General features: G+C 43.7%; 1 protein-coding gene across 1 annotated transcript in view; it reads right to left on the bottom strand.

Moving 5' to 3' along the window:
* Positions 1–16,480, bottom strand: part of LOC128946102 (transcription factor RFX3-like) — a 154,979-nt gene that overhangs the window by 66,823 nt on the left and 71,676 nt on the right. Inside the window, exon 7 of the mRNA XM_054290006.1 lies at positions 4,425–4,546. Within this exon, the coding sequence (XP_054145981.1) occupies positions 4,425–4,546 (122 nt within the window). The remainder of the gene's footprint in view (positions 1–4,424; positions 4,547–16,480) is intronic.

Raw genomic sequence — 16,480 nt, 5'->3', positions numbered from 1 at the left:
ATTTAAGGATGATGTAAAGAAATAAAGTCTAGAAGGTCATAATGCCCAAAGAGGAATGTCTTTCATACTTAATATGTTTTAAAGTTGCAATAAAACTGTGAGCAAACCAGCTAGCTATTTTTAAAACAAAAGATGCTAAATTATTCTTAAGAGGTAGCAGATAAAAATGATTACACATACATATTGTATTTGTATGTAAAAAAAGATAAGACTAATTTTCAGAATATTAATGTCAGTATGTAAGAGATCAACATAATGTAATAGTTTTATTTTGATCAACCAAAGAGCTTTTGCATTGACATGCATGTTAGGGTTTAGTAGACTCAGCAGCATATACTTACTTGAAATTTAAAAGCCTTTCAACTGTAGCCAACATGTGCTTTTACTATTTCTCACAAGTGTTTCCAACAGATATACTGGTACGGGGGGGAAAATGCACTGTCAACTAGGGGGACAGTGGAAAGGAAAATTAAAAAACCTGCTAACTATAGCCAAAGGATCCCAATGATTTTGGTAACAGCAAGGTTGTGCCAAAAGATGAGATGCCTCAAAATCCCCAATATACGAATTCAAAACAAAGTGTACAATTACTGCAATAACACATTTAATAAGCATTTTTACATTAGCAAATGTAAAAGCCAGGATGCCATTGGCTTTCTTGGCCACCCGGACACACTGCCATCTAAAGTCCAGCCAGCTGTTGACCAGCACCCCCAGATCCTTTTCCGACGCTTTCCAGCCACTCTTCCCCCAGCCTGTAGCATTGCATGGGGTTGTTGTGACCCAAATACAGGACTCAACACTTCACCTTGTTGAACCTCATGCCACTGGCCTCGGCCGATTGATCCAGCCTGTCCAGATCCCTCTGCAGAGCCTTCCTACTCTCCAGCAGATCAACACTTCTGGCCAATTTGGGGTCATCTGCACAGTTACAGAGGCACATTCAACCCCCTCATCCAGATCACTGCTAAAGATATTAAACAGGACTGGCCCCAATACTGAGCCCGGGGGAATACCACTTGTGACCACCCACCAACTGGATTTGACTTCATTCATCACCATTCTTCGGGCCTAGCTATCCAGTCAGTGTTTTACCCAGCAAACAGTGTATCCATCCAAGCCATGAACAGCCCCTTCCTCTGGGAATGCTGTGAGACACAGTGTCAAAAGTTTTATTGAGGTTTAGGTGGACAATATCCACAGCCTTTCCTTCATCCACTAGGCAGGCCACCTTGTCATAGAAGAAGATCAGGTTATAGAATCATAGAATGGTTTGGGTTGGAAAGGACCTGAAAGACCATCTGCATCAGTTGTGCGACTTGTTCCATTGTGGCAGAAGCTCTCTGGCTACAGAGAGTGGCACACAACTTGCCCAGGCATCCTGATGGGAAAGGCTGTGAGAAGATCAGAGAAAAGAATGATGAACAATTCTTATCTTCACTTGCTGCACCTGTTGTTGTGAACATGTGGAATGTGTTATGGAGATTTGTTTACCAAAGGGTAGTTTATTAATTAGCCAATGGTGATGGGGTTTTAATTAAAGGACCAATTAGGTCAAACTGTATCGGACTGTTTGTAAAGGCGATGGGTTTCTTAATAAGTATAGTATAATAAAGCGATTGATCAGCCTTCTGGAATCATGGAGTCAATGCCAATTATTACCCGGCTGGGGATGCCATGCTACAACAGTTCCATCGTGTCTCTGTGATGGCAACTATGTCATAGTTTTGCTGCACCATGGCTTCCAGTTCCTCCTGTTTGTTGCCCATGCTGAATGCATTGATGTAATACACTTGTGCTATTGATCCACTGTCTTTTCAGGGGGAGAAGCTCTAATTTCTGCTTGACCATTCTCAGCTGCTTCTGTGGTTTCTAGCACATCAATAACCCATGCATCCTTGCTACTGCATGGATCTCCATCTCCTACCTCTATCAAGACTACAGACTGAAGGACCTTATTAGCATGCCATCTGTCAGTGGCATGCCACCCCCAGGCTTATCTCCAGTGTTCCTGATTTTACTCCCTTGAAATCTAGTTTAAAGCTCTCTCAATGAGCCCTGCTAGCTAATAAGGATCCTTTCCCCCCTTTGAGACAGGTGTACCCCAGCTGTTGCCAGCAGGCTCAGTGTCATGTAAAACAACCCATGATCAAAAAAACCCGAATTCTGCTGGTCACACTAGGTTCAGCACCAGGTATTCATCTGCATGATTTTCCTGTTTCTACCTCCATCATTCCCTGCAACTGGCAGAACAGAGGAGAAAACTGTTTGCTCCAGATCCTTCAACCATTCATCCCAAAGCCCTGGGGCTCCTTTTTGTCCTCAGACTTTTTTTTGGACTTCATTGTTGACCACCTGAAAAATCAGTAATGGATAATAATCAGAGGGCTGTTCCAGGCTCCAGAGTTTCTTGGCAATGTCTCTTACCCAGGCCTCAGGGAGGCACCAGACTTCCCTATGAGTTGGGTCCAGTCAGCATATCAGGCCTTTATTCCTCTCAAAAAGGAGTCACCAATGACAATTGCTCTTTTTTTCTTGACTGAGGCAGTTGTGATGCAGGGGGTAAACTTACTCACTCTAGGCAACTCCTCCAACCTGGACAGACCTTTATCCATATTGTAGAGTGCCCATGTTGTATTTGTGTTCAAGAGGCATCTGGATATGGCACTTGGGGATATGATTTAAGGGTGATTATGGGAGTGCTGGGTTGATGGTTGGACTAGATGATCTTGGAAGTCTCTTCCAACGTTGATGATTCTGTGCCTGGTCTTCAAGTTCTAGAGCCACATACTTATTGTATTGCAGCTGGGAAGGTGAGGTAGGCCAGGAGGGGATTTGCCTGCTGCCTTGAGTAGACACCTGTTTCCATTCCCCCTCATCTCTTAGGTCCCCTCCTTCTGCCTGGTAGTGAGAGTGTAAAGAATCATTTTCTTCTTGTGGTGTGGCCAGCTGGTGCATTTGCCTTAGAAATGGTAGAGATTGGCTCAACCATTCAGAGTTCCTGATACTTCTTTTCTACCTCCTCTCTTAGATCTGCCCCTGGGCTGAGCAGATAATCCACTTCACCACACCTCACACAGCTGTTGTCTCTACTGCCATCCAGTACCAGTGCCAGGCTCTGGCATTCCCTGTAGCCCAAGACCTAGATGGCTGCGTGTTTTCATGGCATCTCTGTCTGTGTCACCACATCCTTTCTGGCAAGTCCAGAGGACATAGCTCCCCTCCAAGGGGATACTATAGCTGAGCTCCTTCTGAGAAGGTAATGACCACCAACTGAGCTCTCCTCTTGAGCTGGTGGGTGACTGCATTCTACCTTCCTGAACTGCCACACCCCACCCTGTTTACCTACTTTGTACCCTAGGAGCTGCTTTTGTATGGGTGTGTCAGAGACTGGAAAGAGCAATGTCTGGAGACATTTTGGGATGCTTGGAATGTGTGTAGTAGGGGGCGGTCCAGCCTTGCTCCGGTGAGGTGGTGCCCTGCCCCAAATACCCCCCAGCCCTGCAGTCTCTGTCAATAATAGAACACTGGAGGCATCCCCCCAGTGTTGCCTAACCCAGCCCCTGAGTGGCTGAATAACTGGAAGTCCCACCTGGGAGGAAGGCCCATGAAGGGCCAAGGGTTTAAGAAGGCTGAGCACAAGGCAAGCACGTCATTCTTTAACCCTACCTTCATCTTGGAGTTTTCTATCTGTTACATTGCTGGAACTCAGGAGTTGGTAGCTATGACTCTTTTGCTATATCTTTCCTGTCTTTCTCCCTTTCTTCTTCAAACTTTCTTATGGAACGTAAACATCAAATGGGTTTAAAGGTTGCGAAGTTGAATGGGCTAAGATGATGCCGTAATAAGTGTTTTATGTTGCACTAAATCTTTTGCCAAAGTTCCTTGATTTTCTATTTTTTGCCAGTAAACCTTTGTAGGATTTTTACCTCTTGAGAATATCTGGTTGGTATTTCTCCCTTGCATCTACCCAAAGCAAAGGAACCTCAGTTTAGTCCCATACATTGTCTGGGGTGTTACAGGGTGGGGAGTGGACCTCATCACTCCTGACCTCACCCACACTGAGTCAAAGCTGCCTCTGGGTCAGAGCTTCAGTGCTTCCTGCTGGGAGGGGAAGGTGGGGTGCTGAGGCACCTCTTGGTGCTAATTTTGAGGTCTTGCCACTTCAGGAACTCTCTCCACAGTCCCTCGGCATGATCCTTAACTCCAGAGCACATCTGCCAGAGCAGTTTGCCTCAGTCTTCACCACACTTGCATTGCAATATATTTTAAATCTACGGTGCAAATAGATTTTGCACATTTTTTTAATATCTGCATAATGAATATTAAATACTGCAGAAGTCTTGCAATACAGAACATATAGCTCCTATGAGTATCTTTTTGTTCTATTATCAGTGAGGCGACAGTATAACATCTTTTCATACCTAAAAACTGTTGATGATGTTGACTTTGGGCAATTATAGTTTGTTCAGCAGATGTGCCTGTCTGTTGACCACTTCCTGTGAAACTATCTGGAACTCCATCCACTTTCTGCAAAGGCTTGTACCTACAAAATGATCAAATACAAAATAATTCTTCAGGATGACTTTTTTGTAAGTGCCTGATTTCTGAGTCTTAATATACAGTTTTGCTAGCTCACACAAAAGAAAAAAGTAACATCAGAATAATTGTAGCAAGGAAATGTAGAACATTGGCAACACATAAAATTCATAAAGCACATATCACAGCACAACTACAAATTTCTAGTGGAATTTGGTTAAAAACTATACCACTAACATCTAAAGCGCATTTACACTAAACAGAAACACAATATTTCCTTTTCCAAAGGACTTGTCTTCCCAGGAATCAAGTAGCTCAAAAATAAAGGTTTAATCACCTAAAGAAGGGTGATTTATTTGTTTGAAGACAAAGTAATTTAAATAATTTTAACATGTAACAAACCTCTCATAAGCTCAGAAGGTCTGAGAAGGCTACTTAAACTAAGTAGCTGAATCAAGGGAGGTTCAGACTTGATATTAGGAAGCATTTCTTTACTGAGAGGGTAGTCAAACACTGGAACAGGTTTCCTACAGAGGTGGTCAATGCCTCAAGCCTGTCACTGTTCAAGAGGCATTTGAACAATGCCTTTAATAATATGCTTTAACTTTTGTTCAGCCCTGAAGTAGTCAGGCAGTTGGACTAGATGATTGTTCGAAGTCCCTTGCAACTGAAATATTCTATTCTATTCTATTCTTTTCTATTCTATTCTATTCTATTCTATTCTATTCTATTCTATTCCATTCCATTCCATTCCATTCCATTCCATTCCATTCTCTTCATCATTTAAGTCACAAAACCTTTTATAAAGGATAAAAAGGACAAATATACAAATAGGAGTTCTGTTTAGGGTGGTCAGATGTTAAAACTATCACACAGACAGGCTGAAGATTCTGCCTGCCATCTTCAACACAACTGAAAATTAATTCTGCCATAGCTCTTAGTGATAAGAACTTGGAACCTTTGTCCTTCTGAAGTAGCTTTGTAGCCCGAAGAAAACTAGACAAACCTCAATGCAGAAAGCAATGCATGAGAACTGTTGCTCAAGTCTGAAATTGCAGATTGTAAAGCTTTGTTTTAACTTTAGAAACATCAACAAATTCCACTCTGAAAATGCTCCTCTTAAAAGAAGTTAAGTCAGATGTGAGCATGTTCACATTTTGATCTTATTCAATAGATAATAGAAATGTCCTATGTGGCTATTTAGATTTTAGTTTATGAGAAAGTTCCCTTAAGAAGCAAGCATACAAGGTTTTGGTCATTCTAGACATATATTTAACTATACAATAACATAGAACATGTGATATACAAGTGTGTTGATTTGGCATGGCCTGTTTTTTTGGTGCGGCCGCTGCCATCCCCAGTGTGGCTCGTGGCCAGCCTTGCCTGCCTGGCTGCCCCTAGCCAATGCGCTGCGGGCAAAAAGGGCAGGAGTGATGGCAATAGCTTCCCCTTCCCGGTGCGCCACATGAAGAAAAGTGTTAAATAGTGTCAGTGCCGCAGCAGCTGCCACTGCCTGCACAATGGCAGCTGGGTCACCTGGCCAGAAGCAGAAGCATGACGAGTGATTCCCTGATGCGGAACCTACATGAGATCAACTTCTTGGCACTGTGGGATCTTGCAAGAATCTTTGAATTGGTGGAACTTGTTGACAATGGTACCTACAAGCAGAAGATTTTCTTCTAGTCAGAAAAGAGGAGGAATTCAGGATATGTGAGGGAAAACAACATGGCGGCACCAAGGTCAGTGGAAAAGAAAGAGGGGGAGAAGGTGCTTCAAGCATTGGAGCCAAGATTCCTCTGCAGGCAATGGTGAGGACTATGGTAAAACAAACTGTCCCCTTTTAATGCATGAAGTCCACAGGGGATGCAGAGGTCCACTCGCAGCCTGTGGGAAAAGTGCTCATGCCAGAATGGGTAGATGTTAGAGAAAGCTGTGGTCTAGTGGGAGACCCGAATAGAGAGAGAGGGCCCCTGTTTCCAGAGATAGAGAGCCCTTGCTTTCAAACTTGAGCAGCCTAGCCTTAAAAGACCACACCCCATGGACAAATGACCCATGCCATAACAGTTTGAGGATGACAGTTTTGCCCATGGGAGGGACCCCATGGCATAGCAGAAAAAAGACTCCTCTCCCTGAGTGAATGGAAAAAGATCTTGAAAGATGATGTGACCAAAGCCCCTCATGCCCTGTCTTCCTGTGCTGTCGGTGGGAAAGATGGAGGGGCTGGGGAAAAAAAGGTGTTTTAAAGGCTTATTTTACTTCCATTTTCCTCCTCTGACTCCGTTAATAATAAATTTACTTTAGACCTTTAAATTTCCACCTGTTTTGCTGTTAAAGTCTTTTTTTCTCCTAGTCCTTAACTCATGAACTGTTAGTTAATTTTTTTCCCTCTCCTCAACCCAACTGTAGCAGGAGAGAGTAAGCAAACAACTTCCATGAGTGCCTGGCATTTGGTCAGCATCGAACCACAACAAAAAGAAGTATACTTTTCCAAAAAACACCTCTTTGCCTTAACATAGAGTATGATAACTTTAGGAATGAGAATACTTGAAAACAACAACTTTTGTAATGATCTAAATCTCTATGAATTTTATATGAAGTTTAGTTATTGTAAAGGCCCAGGATAAAATTCCAGGCCTGCAGAAATAAATTTTACAACTGTAATCAACTTTAGGAAGATTAAAGTTTAATCTCTAGTATCACAGTGATGCTGAATTAATTTTTGCCTTTTTTTCTTTTATATATTCTCTATATTCTTTACACATATATTTGTAGCTCTGTAGCCTATTGTTGTATTCGTAGTTAGCTCCAGTACTTTCCCCTACCTAATCAAGTGACATTGAACTCTTATGGATAAACTTCTCATCACTTGATAGATCTCTTTGCAATCCAAAAACCTAATTTTTAAAGAATTTTTAACTTAAGTCTCATTATACTCTAAAAATGTCTGGCAGAAGATCAATTTCTATTTTTAAATCAAAATCAGTATGTTCACATAGTTCCACTTGTTGAAGTGTGTTGCAATTTCCTGTTTTAGCTACCCCAGTCCTTTCCCAGGTGTGCCAACTTCTCCCCTCCCCTCCCCTTGCCTCCTGCTAGGAGCTGTCTGTCAAGCTTAACATTCCAGCAAGGGCGTGTGTGATTGGCAGAAGTTCAAAAGATGCTTCTCAGACCTGGGGCCATTGGCCTGTCTAAGTGTCATTGACCCATGAGACCCTTCCCCTCCCACCTGGATTGATGGCTCACCTATCCTCTCCCTCCCCCCTCCCCTTGGGCTTAAAAGGACACTCAGACCATGTGGTCAGTATTCTGCTGGGAGCTGTTACCAAGATTCAGAGCTCCGTGACCCTGGAATAAAACTCTGGATTTAACCCTCCTCAGAATCCTCTCCTTTTCACCTCGCCTAAGGACTTTCACCAGAGGTAAAACTGAATTCCTACAAGCCTGGACGTGTTCCAAGTTCCTAGCTGCAACATCTAGCCAGCCAGAGGTATCTCTGTGGTGAAATACCACAGCTGCCACCTCTGGCCAAGCAGCAGGGGCCAGACGAGCCCAGGCACGTTCCATACAGTAATATTGAAATTTTATTCCAATATCCACTAGTTTCTAGAAAATTTATTATTTCACAATTTTTTCAGCTCTTTGAGTAGAATCCAAAGTGTCTTGAATGTATAAAAGTAACAGTCTTTTGAGTTTCTAGGGTTTAAAAAGAACTTTCACACCGAAAAAAAAACTAGGTGCTAGGAGCCAGGATTATGCTACCACTTGCTCCAATGTGCTTTATCTTGGGGAAAAGCCTTAATTCTGGCATTATTACAGGTGACATTATAGGAGTCAAACAGTTTTAACAGCTTTTATAGACCGGTTAGCCTCACCTTGTTCCTGAGAAGTTGATGAAGCAGCTAAACCTAGAAACCATTGAAAAACACATGAAGGAGAAGATGGCAATTGGGAGTAGTCAGCATGGATTCACCAAAAGGAGTTTGCGCTTGACCAAATTGATAAACTTCTACAATGAAATGACTGGCCTGCTAGATGAGGTGAAAAATTGATGAAATATGGACTGGATGAGCAGACACCGAGATAGATTGAGAATTGGCTGAATGGCTATATTGGGTTTATGTGGCAAAGTTTTTGTAGTGGGGGTCTGCATGGGTAGCTTCTGAGAGGAGACAGCAGAAGCTGCTCCCATGTCAGAAAGAGCCAGTTTCAGCCAGCTCCAAGATGGACCCACCACTGGCCAAAGCCTGAGCCAATCGGAGACATTAGTAGTGCCTCTGTGATAACATATTTTAAAAAGAGTTAAAAATGCTCCACAACAGTAGCTGGGGGAGAGGAGTGAGAATATGTGAAAAAAAATTCTGCAGACACCAAGGATCAGAAAAGAAGGAGGGGGAGGAGGTGCTCCAGCTGCCAGAACAGAGATTCCTCTGCAGCCCATAGTGAAGACCATGATAAGTCAGCTGTTCCCTTGCAGCCCATGGAGATCCATGGAGATGCAGAGATCCACCTGCAGCCTATGAGGAACCCCCATCAGAACAGGTAGATGTGCCCTGAAAGAAGCTGCAGCCCATGAAGAGCCCACATAGAGCAGGTTTTATTTGGCAGGACCTGTGACCTTATGGGAGACCCATGCTAGAGCAGTCTGTTCCTGAAGGATTGCACTCCATGGAAAGGACCCATGCTGAAGTTCATGAGGAACTGCAGTCTATGGGAAGGACCTACACTGGTGAAGTTCATGAAGGGCTGTCTCTTGTGCGAAGGATCCCACATTGAAGCAGGTGAGCAGAAAGGAGAGGCAGAGATAATGCATTATGAACTGACTGCAACCCCCATTCCCCATCACTCTGTGCTGCTGGGGAGGAGGAGTTACAAGAGTTGGGAGTGAAGTTGAGCCTGCAAAGAAGCAAGAATTGAGAGGAATGTTTTTCTAAATGTATTTTTATTTCTCATTATCCAAATGTGATTGACAATAAATTGAATCAATTTCTCCAAGTTGAGCCTGTTCTGCCTGTGACAGCAATTGCTGAATGATCTCCCTGTCTTTATCTTGACCCATGAGCATTTTGTGGTATTTTTCTTTCTTGTACTGAGTAACTTGGTGAGCAGTTGGCAGTCAGCCAAGGTCAACCTACCGCAATGGCTGGGCCCAGAGGATGATGATCAGTGGCAAAAAGTGTGGTGACTAGCAGTGTACCTCAAGGGTCAATAGTGGGTCCAGTCCAGTTCAACATTTTCATTAATGATCTGTATGATCACGCAGAGTGTACCCTCAGCAACTTTGCAGACAGCATCAAAACAGGGAAGAGTGTCTGATATTACAAAGGGTTGTGCTGCTTCCAGGAAAGCACCTGAGAGTCCTCATGAACATCAGGTTGAACATGAACAAGCATTGCGCCCTTGCTGCAAAGAAGGCCAATGGTACCCTTGTCTGCATTTGTCAAAGCATTGCCAACAGGTGGAGAGACATGATCCTTTCCCTTTACTCAACACTGATGAGGCCACACCTGGTGTACTGTGTCCAGTTCTGAGCTCCCCAGTACAAGAGAGACATGGACATACTGGAGAGACCCAAACAAAGGGCCATCAAGATGATTAAGGAACCTGGAGCATCTCTCTTATGAGGAAAGACTGAGAGAGCTGGGACTCTAGCCTGGAGAAGAGAAGACTTGGAGGGATCTTACTCATGTATATGAATCCTAGAAGGGAAGATACAAAGAAGATAGAGCCAAGCTTTTTTCAGTGGTGCACAGTGAAAACAAAAAAGGCCATGGGCACAAGATGAAACATAGGAGATGCCCTCTGAACATCAGGAAATATCCAGTGATTGAGCACTGGAGCAAGTTTCCCAGGGACATGGTAGAGTCTCCCTCTTCGGAGATATTTAAAAGTCATCTGGACATAGTCCTGATCAACTGGTCTAGGTGGTCCTTCCTGAGCAGGGGGGTTGGACAAGATGACCTCCAGAGGTCCCTTCCAACCTCAACCATTCTATGATTCTGTGATTCAATTATTTAAATATCCTGGCATTTCATTCTTGTCTTGGGGATGGTTTATTATTCCATCCCATTTTGGTGGTTTTTGATCTGTTTTGTTTTGTGCCCAAGGGTGGCAGCTGTCCCCACCCCACCCCCATCCACGCGAGAGGGAGAAGGCCAAAACCCGTGCCACAGCGCCCCCTGCAGCCACAGGGGAATCATTGCCACCTGCCCTGCCCAGCTGAGGAGCCACCAGCGCCCCTGCCAACTGCAGCCATAACTACACCTAAAGGGAAAGTGCTTAAAGAGCGGGAAGACTGTTTATTGGGTTTTCTGTTCTTTGTTTGTTGTTACCATTGTTGTTGTTTGCCTCGTTATACATACACATACTAGTAAAGAACTGTTATTCCTTTTCTCATATCTTTGCCTGAAAGCTCCTTTATTTCAAAATTATAATAATTTGGAGGGGAGGGGGTCATATTTTCCATTCCAAGGGAGGCTCCTGCTTTCCTTAGCAGACACCTGTCTTTCAAACCAAGACACTTCCCATAAACAATCTAGCACCAGTATGTCAAACACAAACCAGACTTCCATTTGGAAGTCTGAGCTATATAGCAGCTACAGTTGAAAGGCAAGGCAAATACCTATATAGGTGAGGCAAGTCCTTACCTGTGCATTTCTTCAATTCCAGTACAAAGGTGCTTTAAATTGCTTGATCTGTGTCTGTTGAGTCCAAGCTACTGTCTCAAATAGGAGATGGGACTGTTATCAACAGTCATCTGTAGTTTACATGTACTGTTTTTAAATTTCTTGTTGGAATACAGAAGTAGTACTCCCATAGCTTATGTTGACCACAGCTGTGACTCAGCAACCTTTGCATTAGCTCAATGGTTGTTGCCACTCAACTGAAATTCATTTCTGAAATCCCAGACCCTGAATTAAGGGCCATGTCAAACACTGCACACAAGCATACCTCTAGCAGGTCTTTGGATATATTCACATTTGTGGTGGTTTAGCCTTGGCTAACAGTGAAATTCCCACTCAGCCACTCACACCCTCCCTGCCCCAGTGGGTCAGATGGAGAAAATAGGAAGAACAGGAGCAAGAAAGATTGTAAGCCAAGATAATGACAGGAGATTGCTTACAAATGATTGTTGCAGCAAAACCGAATCAATTTAGGTAAAATTAAGTAAACTTATCACCAATTAAAATAAAAATGTAATTACTAATTCAGGTAGCAGAAAGCAAAAAGACAAATATTAAAATACACTTCCTCCTTTCCCAGGCTCATGGCTTCATTCCAGACTCATCTTTCCCCCCTCCCCTCCCCCTTGCTATTGACACAGGTTACATGCAGCCGCTTCAGTGAGGCGATGGGCTCAAGGGTGTAAGGGTGTTATGGTCAGTACATAAGAAAATCTCTCTGTCACTCCTTCCTTCTCACACTTCTCTGTCATGGATTCTCCATGAGCTGCAGTTCCTTCACAAAATATCCAGCTGCTCCAGCATGGTCTGTTAAATAAGTTGCCATGTGAATACTGATTCTGGCACCATGAAGCACCTCCTCCCCCACCTTCTTTTTGACCTCTGTTCATACGGCTGGCTTTCACTCTTTTTTTTCGCCCTACTCCTCTGCATGTGTGGTGGGTTTTGCCCTGTCTAAAGTATGTTTTCACAGAGGCACCATCAACTTTGTTGATTGGCTCAGCTTTGGCCTGCATTGGGTCCATTAGCAAGGCAGCTGGAACCAGCTGTGTCCAGCACAGGGCAGCACCTTATCCACTACCAAAAACTTAAGAATCAAAGGACAAACAAATAATGCAGATGTTATCATGGGAGTCTACCATAGACCTCCTAGCCAGGACAATGATGCTTCCAAGTTAACTGTCCTTGTCTTTATGGGATACTTCAACTTGCTAGAAATTAACTGGCACCATCACACAGCTGGTACAAACAGGACCAGAAGATTCCTAAGAAAGCTGGATGACAACTTTATGGAACAGGTCCTTAGGGAGCTGACTCAGAAAGATGCCCTCCTTGACGTACTGCTTGTCAACAGAGTGGAACTCATGAGCAAAGTGGAGATTGGCAGCTGTCTTGGCCACAGCAATCACAAAGAGATCGATTTTAAAATCTCTGTTGACAGGAGAAAAGGTCCATCAAACCTCAACTCTGGACATGAGGAGAGCAGACCTCAGGTTGCTCAGGGAATTAGTGAATAAGGTCCCCTGGGAAAATGTTTTTGCAGGTGCTGGGTCCATCAGTGCTGGTCACTTTTTAAACACCACCGGTTAAAAGCACAGGAGCAGGCGATTGTCAAATGTTGGAATTCAAGCAGGCAAGGCAGAAGACTGGCTTGGCTGAACAGGGATCTTCTCTTGGAAATAAGGCCAAAAAGAAGGGTATGGCCAGTAGAAGCAAGGTCAGGGGACATGTGAAGAATACAGAGATGCTGCTCACCACTGTTGGGAGAAAATCTGTATGGTCAAACCTCAACTGGAGTTGAGCTCCTCAAAGGGCTGGCTGATGTCATTGCAAAATCTCTCAAGGATTTTTGAGCAGTTTGGGAATCCGAAGAAGTCCCAGCTGACTGGAAGCTGGTGAATGTTGTCCTGATTTTCAAGAAGGGCAAGAAGGAGGTCTGTCCTGGGTTGACTATATGATGCTTTTATTCCAAATCATCTCATTCTGTTTATGTTGAATAATAAGTTTTGTACCTTTAAGAGTGTTCCAGAGAGTGAAGGGGGGGAGAGAAGAAGCGCGCAGTTTGTTTTCAGACACTGTACTCACTCCTCCACATTCCTGCTCCTGGACTGTGTTGTCTGTGGATGAACAGACAGCAGGACAGAGCTCTCCTTTGCTTTTAGTTAGTTTAGCTAGCTGAGGCAGAGAAGTTTCCTGGACTGGTTTTTTTTTTTCCTTTTTCTTTGGACCTCTTGAAACTGCTCTGGACTGAACACCCAGGAGAGCACTGGCAGCTGCAGCTGTGGCCCACCGGGCCAGGCCTGGCCTGCGGCAATTCCAGCACCAGAGGGACTGATCAGAGACTGAGTGAGCTGAGCTACAACCCGGGGTTTTCTCAGTTTGTCATCTCTTTTAGAGTGGCAAGGGGTCTCATTGTTTGATATTGTTTTGGTTTTATTGTTTAATAAACAGGTTTTTTCCACCTTTCTCCAAGGAGGTCTTTTTTCCCTCCCGGACCAGTTGGGGGGAGGGGCCGATTGGATCTGCTTTTCCCACCGGAGCTCCTTTGGGAGATTCTTCCCCAAATTTGCTCTAAACCTGGACAAGGTCCGTGGAAATGTCCTGAGTTGTAAGATAAGTGTGTATTCTATTTGCCATCTGTTAGAGGTGGGACATCTACCTGCTGTTAATTGGGCAGTTTTCTTTATCTCTTCCACAAACCAATCCTCCCTCTGGGGAGATATCTTCTGTTAATGGGCCATTGAGTCTCACTGCATGACTGATAAAATTACATCATCCCATTGTGAGATGCTCTGCCCAGGGGGAGGAGCCAAGCATTCCTACCTGGATATAATCTGAGATTTTGGAACACCAGAGCAGCCTTTTCCCACTGGATTCCCAGAGGAGTAGCTGTCTTCTCCACTGGATTCCCAGAGGAAGACCAGGCCCATCTACACCACCACTGGACCTTCAGAGGAAACCTACACCCTTCTACAGGATCACTGCTTCAACAGAACCCCACCTGTCACTCCAGGAGGACTGCAGCCACCATTTAATTGGACTGCTGCCAACACCCTGACCCACAGGGTGTCAAGTTGTATTCTGACTCTGTCAGTGTTTTGGGTTTTTTTTTGTTTGTATTATTGCATTTGTATTTTCTAGTTTTCCTAGTAAAGAACTGTTATTCCTATCCCCATATCTTTGCCTGAGAGCCTTTTAATTTCAAAATTATAACAATTCAGAGGGAGGGGGTTTACATTTTCCATTTCAGGGGAGGCTCCTACCTTCCTTAAGCAGACATCTGTCTTTTCAAACCAAGACATGAAACTACAGGCCTGTTAGTCTCACTAAGGTGCCTAGTAAAGTTATGGAGAAGATCATTCTGGGAGGTATTGAAAAACACCTGAAAGACAATGCAGTCATCGGTCACAGCCAGAAAAGCTTTATGAGAGGAAAGTCCTCCTTGTAAAACCTGATTTCCTTTTATGATGAGATAATCCAGATAGGTGATCAAGGGAAGCCACTTGATGTAATCTTTTTGGAGTTCAGCCCAGCTTTTGATAGTGTCTCCCACAAGATCCTTCTGGACAAAATGTCCATCCTACAGCTGGATAAACACATCATGCAATGGGTGAGCAACTGGCTCATGGGTCGGGCACAAAGGCTTATAGTGAATGGGATGACATCACACTGACGACCTGCATCTAGTGGGGTTCCACAGTGTTCCATCCTCCTCCCTGTGCTCTTCAACATCTGCATAAATTACTTGGATGCAGGAGGGGAAGATATACTAAGCAAGTTCACAGATGATACAAAACTGGAGGAGGTCTCGACTCCCTCGAAGCCAGAGAGACCTTGACAAATTAGAGGACTGGGCAATCACCAACCATATGAAGTTCAACAAGGGAAAGTGCCAGATTCTGCACCTGAGATGGGGCAACCCTGGATGTACAGACAGACTGATGAATGAGATGCTGGAAAGCAGTGTTGTGGAAAGGGACCTGGGGGTCCTGGTTGATGGAAAGTTTATCATGAGTCAGCTGTATGCCCTGGCAGCCAGGAGAGCCTACCATGTCCTGAGGTGCATTAGGCACAACAGTGCCAGCCAGTCAAAGGAGGTGATTGTCCCACTCTGCTCTGCACTGGTGCAGCCTTACCTTAAATACTGTGTGCAGTTTTGAGCACTGCAATATAAGAAAGATATTAAGCTGTTAGAGTGTCCAGAGGAGGGCAGCAAAGATGGTGAAGGGCCTTGAGGGGAAGCTGTGTGAGGAGCAGCTGAGGTCTCTTGGCCTGTTCAGCCAGGATAAGAGGAGACTGAGGAGGGACCTCATTGCAGTCTCCAACTTCCTTGTGAGGGAAAGAGGAGGGGCAGGCACTGATCTCTGTGGTGACCAGTGACAGGACCCAAGGGAAGGGCCTGAAGCTGTGTCAGGGGAGGTTTAGGTGGGATATGAGAAAAAGGTTCCTCACCCAGAGAGTGGTTGGGCACTAGAAAGAACAGGCTCCCCAAGAAAGTGGTCATACCACCAAGCCTTACAGAGTTCACTAAGTATTTGGACAATACTCTCAGGCACATGGTATGACTCTTGGGGATGGTCCTGTGTAGGGCCAGGAGTTGGACTCGATGATCCTTGTTGGTCCTGTTCAACTCATCATATCCTGTAATTCTGGGAATGCAGCGTCACACAAGTAGGAAAGTTGCATGACCTTTCAAATTAAGAAAGAATGAGAAAAAGTGTTCTGTAGCATAAATTCAGCCTATACTTTGTCAAGAAGTCAAGAACTCAAAGTGTCTATCTGATTCAATGTGATTGATGGAGAGGGGGTAAAATTGATACATCTTAACAGAAAAAGCAAACACAGTTGTCAGATGATTCTAAAGGAGAAAAATATGTCCCAGATTGAGTTATCAGAAAGGAGAAGGAAACATTAATGATTCTTAGATTCTCTTTGCTCTGAATATCTTTTCAAAAGAGAATTATTGCATGTAAATTAAAACTTTTTTAGTTTTTAAATAAAATTAGAAATATTCATAAAACTAAATAATAAAGATTGCTCCTAATGACTCAAGCTATAGTATTAAGCCCTTTATATCATGTAAAAACACGATAGATTTATGAAGACTGTGAGATAAAATTTATACAAATATACAGTTATATACCAAAATTCTCAAATACTAAACATGATTCATAACTGTGGCAGAAGTCTTAGTTCAGAAATATAGTGTTTAAAAAATGTAATGCAGCTTAATGCATGCTTTTTTTGGTTTGTTTTTCTTA

The sequence above is a fragment of the Melozone crissalis genome, unplaced genomic scaffold, assembly GCF_028551555.1.
Source record: "Melozone crissalis strain CALT ecotype California unplaced genomic scaffold, PUWL_Pcris_2 ptg000074l_1, whole genome shotgun sequence".
Classification (NCBI taxonomy): Eukaryota; Metazoa; Chordata; class Aves; order Passeriformes; family Passerellidae; genus Melozone; species Melozone crissalis.
The sequence above is the reverse complement of the archived record's forward strand: the minus strand, read 5'-3'. Positions and strand labels throughout refer to the sequence as shown.